The 6,000-nt window shown below is 38.7% G+C and overlaps 1 protein-coding gene across 1 annotated transcript in view; it reads right to left on the minus strand.

Annotated features, from left to right (window-relative positions):
• GC (GC vitamin D binding protein) overlaps positions 1 to 5,523 on the minus strand; it is a 33,380-nt gene extending 27,857 nt beyond the window's left edge. The window contains exon 1 of the mRNA XM_072775350.1: positions 5,291 to 5,523. Coding sequence (XP_072631451.1) covers positions 5,291 to 5,348 — 58 coding nt within the window. The 5' untranslated portion in view covers positions 5,349 to 5,523. The remainder of the gene's footprint in view (positions 1 to 5,290) is intronic.
• Between the last annotated feature and the right edge of the window lie 477 nt (positions 5,524 to 6,000).

Here is a 6,000-nt window from a genome sequence, read left to right on the forward strand (position 1 = left end):
ATGATATACAGGATACTCTATAACCTCATGGTATGGGTATCCTGTGATTTGCTCCAGTCCTTCTGGCAGATGGTAGGTTAAATTACTTTCTGGTGAGAGGAATATGGGAGAGAAGGTAAAAATAGAAAACTCCCAGAGAGCAGGGAAATTAGTTAACATGCACCCCAGTCATCTCCTGGCCCGCTCTCACTGGATCTGGCAAATAAAACGGTAGCCTGTCAACACTGAGATGTCTTGGCTCAGTGCTCCTTTTCTCTGGGAAGTCTCAACATGTCACAGGACTCAGAAGCCTACTGTACTGGACTTTTATTGCTACTGTAACAAATTACCACAAATTCAGTGGTCTACTCAATACAAATTTACTCTCTTGTAGTTTGACAGTTCCTTTTGGGCTAAAATCAAAGCGTCCTTAGGACTATGTGCTTCCTGGAGGCTCAAGGAGATCCTCTGTTTCCTTGCCTTTTCCAACTTCAAGAAGTGGCCTACATTTTTTAGGTCCATTTTCAAAGCCAGCAATTTTTCATCTCTCTTTTTTCCTCAGTCATACCTTCCTCTGAATCTGTGCTGATTCTCTTCTACCTTAAAGCACCTGGTGATTACATTGACCCTGCACAGATAACCTGGCATTATTTTTCTATTTGAAGGTCAGCTGATTCGCAACTTTTTTTCTTAATTCCCTTTTGCAGTGTAACCTACCCTAATCATAGGTTCTGGGCTTTGGGATAAAGGCATTTTTGAAGGGCCTTTATTCTGCTTACCACATATTCCTATTTAAGCCTGAAGTCACCAGCAGGTGGCTCTAAACAGAGACCAGAATTGGGGTGGATTTGTATCAGACAGCCTGATCCATGGAATCCTACTTGCAGTTACAGGATTCCTCATTTCATTAATCTCTCAATAGTGATCCTGACTTTTATGCAGTTCATTTTTTTTTGGATTCCAGTTACAATACAAAGCCTGATAATCTAGCATTTTAGTATGAATTGACTGGGGAAGAGATGGGAGATAGGGATTTGATTAGGAAGCCATTACAATAGTCAGGTAAAGGGGAATAAGGGCTTGGACAAGGACAGTGTGTGGGAATGAAGTAGATACGAGAGGTAGTGTTCACAGGCCTTGAACTAGATACATGTAGGAGATAAAAGAGAGAGGCAAAAGGGGGTTCTGAGGAGGTTGTCTATAGCAGAATGCTCTGTACAAGGCTGATCTATTTCAGGGATGAAATTGGTAGAATATTGAAATGATTGGCGATAGATAGCAAAAATGAATACAATAAAATCCAGGAAGTCTCTACGGGTTTGATCATAAACAATTCCAAGGTGATGGTCCTAGAATAGGGAAGTTAGAAGACAGAGCCAGATCGTGCAGTACAGATGAGCTACGGTTTGGATCAGTTTCAGATGACCATAGTAGGCAGCATGGATTTTACTTAACTCCCCCTAAACTGGTGCTAGTGTATTAGTTTTCTCTTTTGTTCTTAGATTACTGAAAGATTGTTCAGATATCTGTCCCTTGAGCAGCAGCAAAGCCATGATGGTGAGGACTGTCTTTGTAAACCTAACTAATCTCTGTAAAATTCTGATCTTCCACTTACTAGCTTGGTTTCCTTGGATAAGCTACTTATCTTCCCTCCTACAGATTCTTTCACTTTTAAAGTGCGTTGATCAGGGTGTTGTAATGATGAACAAAATCTATTCAAAAGATCTTGAACATGCTGGCATATTGTGAATATTGTCTTTTATCCAGTGCATAGACTCTTAGACCAGTGTTTCACAGTGGGTACTTTATAAACCTTTATAATTACATAGTTTACTGTTTATAAGAAAGATGTCTATTAGGTGTTGTAGTTGAAATTTAATTTTCCTTAAATACTCAAAACTACCTTCTGAGATAGATACTCTAACAATCCTAATTTTGTGATTTTACATGCAAAAACATCATTGAATGCATATTACATGGAAAGTAGTATTCTAAAATGGGGAATCAAGCAAGGGACAAAATAAACTCCTTGATCTCATGGAGCTTAGGTTCTTAGGTTAGGTTTACATTTGTTATGATAAACATATGAACAGCTGGTGATCCAGGCAAGGTGATGAAAAGAAAAATAAAGCAGGGTGAGAGGACAGAGAAAAATGAAGTGGTCAGTGCTATTTGAGAAACGTTGATCAGGGAAGGCTCTTCTGTACATGAACTTGGAGCAGACACATGAAGGACATGAGGAAGGGAGCCATGTGGATGTTAGGGGGATCTGCTGGGGGTGGGGCTAGTGCAAGGCCCTTAGGTGCAGAGTGTAGTGTGTGGGATAGTGTAGGGGTCTGTGGCTGATGCAGGGTGAACCGGAGTGGTGGTGGTGGGGGAAACAGAGTGGGGTAGTTGGGCATAATAAAGAGTTTAAGAGGCCATAAATACCCAGGGAGAAGGGCAATCAATGCCTCTTAAAGATTCTTTATTTATTACTCCTAGATTAATCTCATGACCTTTAGAAGCCTGCATCCTTAGCCTATACTATACACATGATGGTGAGTGCATCCCTGGCATTATACGTTACAGTGGTGGAGTGTCACAGGGACCTTAACATTGCCTTTGATGATGAAGTCAGCTATCTCTGCAACTTTAGCAGCTCCTCATTTTCCATCCTGGCTAAGCCTCTTTTGTGCTTTTACCCTCCATGCTTTGTGAACTTGAATCAAGCCATGCTTGTTCATAGGACTTTTGCAGCTCTGTTCTGTCAGCTTGAAACACTCTTCTAGATCTCTGCATGGCTGTCTTTCCATCATGTAGATCTCATATCCTAGGTCACTCCCTCAATAACCGTTATGTAGATTTTGTAGAGAGGATGTAAAGACCTCTCTGTGAAAATAGAGAAGATACCTACTTCTCTTGCATTCTGTACAACTATGTTCCTAAATCAAACTTAGGGCAATTTGTTTTTAGTATGGCTGCTAATGAAGGGGCAACTTGTAGAAAAGAGAAACAGTGATTCAGTGGTGACTGGTGAGTTTGGGATAACCCATATTGTCTAGGGCTGACAGGCGAGAGAGAGAAGGAAAAATGCAGCTTACCCACCAACCCAAAGGACTTACTTTCTTCTTGCTATTTGATATCCTACAGAGTAACAATACGGATGCTGAGAATGCAATGCTTAAAGCAAAAAGGAAAATATTCATAATATCCTTTTAGTGCCAATAACTCCTATAAAATGCAGAGATTTATTTCCTGTAGTATTATTTCCTTAGTAATCATGTAGCTGTGTCAGCAGCCTTCCTGCTTTCCTGGGAAAGATGACATTTTAGATTTGAGTCCTGAGAAAAGAAACTAAGTGGAGAGGCAGTTGGTGCACACAGACTGCTTGCCTCTCATGATATAGCTAAAGTGGATATTTTCTTATGACTCCTTCCAGATTTGGCATGTTTGGTAAAGCCCTTATCTTCCAAGATGTACCAAGGGCTTATGAACTGAATCTCCAGTGCCATTTGATGGGAGAGGACTGGCATGACTGGAGACGATATTCATGTCGAGCTATAGCAATATCCATCTTAAACCTGAGGTTTCCCAAAGAACACTTCCATGGGCTCTGAGCATTTTAGGAAAGAGCCATGTGTTTGGGAAACTGGGTTAAATAACGTTTCTTTCTTGTATGACTTCTAATAACCTTTAGGATAACAAAGACATTGATCTTAAACCCACCAAGAAGGGCTAATGCATGGCTTCATTCTTAAATGTGTTTGGCCACAGAAACTTTTCCAAGATGAGTCTTAAATGAAATACACTTTCAAAAAGATGTTCTGGATACATACCGTGGATTGTTGGTCCACTCTCTAGAACTATATATAATAGGCAGAAAGAACTGCGACCCAAACTCCTAGATTTATGATCTATGATCTATGACACCTAAGTAATCTGATTGAAGCTGATTGTGAAGTTTCAGACCTTTAAGGAAGCTGAATTGTAGTTTTTAGCATTCAATTCATCAGAAGCTGAGAGAGTCCTGAATGATGTCAAGAGGGTGCAGAATATTATTTTCCAGAGGACACTTAAAATCCTTGGTGGTGAAGCCAATTTACACTTACTGAGTCAGCAGTTCAAAATGACTCATGCCCCATGCTATGGCATCCACACATAATCCCAGGACCTTGCCATTACTAGATCTTCTGTGTTTGGAAGATTTTGAGCTGAACCTATTTCAGTAGAATTTTTCAGGTCCAGATCTCCACCAAGGAAGCCTTGGGCAAAGGAGTAAGCTTTCAGGGTTTCTTAGGAGTTGGCTTATTCAGAGATCTTAAAAAGGACACAATTTATTTTATTTATTTCTCAGACTTCATAGTTTAATATAAGGACCCTAGCTTGCTTAAGAATCTATAAGTGAGTAACTTAAAATTTGAAATAACTCGAATGACAAAAGATCAAGGAAAAATTAATGTAAAAAAGAAGAGCAATAAGCTAATTAATGTCATAGTAAGAGACAATTTCTGGGGTACACCTTCTGCTACTGATATGGATATTACCATGTGACTTGGGTGAGGCTGTTCACTGACATCCCTAGATGGAAGTTTGTTATCCAAAGCAAGATGAATGCAGATTTCCTTATAAGCATTGAAGAATTTGCTAGAAAGGTAAATTGGAACAGATTATGGATTTTGCAGCTTGGGAACTTCTCATGAAGTTGTTTCACATATTTTAGCTTGTAACATTTGAAAAGTTTTTTACACATTGTTCAAAATGAAGACACCATTTGAAAAATATTAATGAAATATATAGCTTAATTATCTTGATGGTCATGTTTCATATCTATTAAATTCTTTCATGTGGGATCTTTCAGAAACTATGATGCATTTTCAAATATTACATGTACACAGAATTCCTTGAAGAGGATCAAGGATCTTAGCTGACTTCATGCATCATTGATAAGTTATATTATTCTCTCAAAGATAATAAATCTTTGAAGTCTGGGGTGGGGGTGGGGGCGATGCACAGTAATGGACCACAACTTCCATTAGCATTATCTTTTGACAACCAAAAAAATTTCTAATTTCAAGCAATTCCCTCCAGATCTTGGTTTTCAAAAAAGCAGGGAAGGATAATTGAAAAATTATGATTTTCCTTTTATGAGGTTCTTGATTCCTTGCACATTCCAATTCAATGCTATATGCCACATTTGAGCTCAGATAAGTGCCTCTTTGATGCTTACAACTCTCTGTTCTTCATCTTTTATATAACTTTTAAAAACAATATTAGAAAATCCAGACTACTAAGAGCTCTTATAAATGATCACAGTACAGGAAGCTCTTACCTCTTTCTAGAGCATGCACAAATGCTACAGCAAACAGAAAAACCAGGATCCTCTTCATTTTTCTGCTGGCAAGTTCTGTAACTCCCGTCTCTTGTACGTTACCCAGTAAAAAGTAGCAGCTCAAAGTAACCAATTCCCTTTTACTAAAATTCTTGACTATGAACTAATCAATTATTAATCTCTACACAAAAGCAAGGGCATCATCCTTGGCCCACAAGAGAGAAAATAATATCAATCAAGGCAAATAGACATCCTGGGGGAAAATGTAAGTGATATTAATCATTAACTTTGTCAAACTGCAAAAGAGTCAGGGAATACATAGAATTTTTTTTTTCTCACTGCTGCTTTTTACTAAAATTGACTTAATATATTAATTGGCACATTTCCCTCCCTTTCCCCTTATAAGGTTATGTGTCTTTGGATCCTCCGTATCCTTCTCATACATAAATGGAAACCTGGAGGTTTTTGTTGTTCTGTTTTTCTTTCTTCAAATTTACTTCAAATTAAGGATTACCTTAAAATACTGAAGATTAGATATATTTAAGTTCTAAGGCAGTGTGGTGGGGACATGAGAAGCCAATTTTTTAAAAAAGATTTTATTTATTTATTCATGAGAGAGACAGAGAGGCAGAGACACACGCAGAGGGAGAAGCAGGCTCCATGCAGGGAGCCTGACATAGGATTCGATCCACCCCCTGGGCTGAAGGCGG

This window comes from Canis lupus, chromosome 14, assembly GCF_048164855.1.
Source record: "Canis lupus baileyi chromosome 14, mCanLup2.hap1, whole genome shotgun sequence".
Classification (NCBI taxonomy): domain Eukaryota; kingdom Metazoa; phylum Chordata; class Mammalia; order Carnivora; family Canidae; genus Canis; species Canis lupus.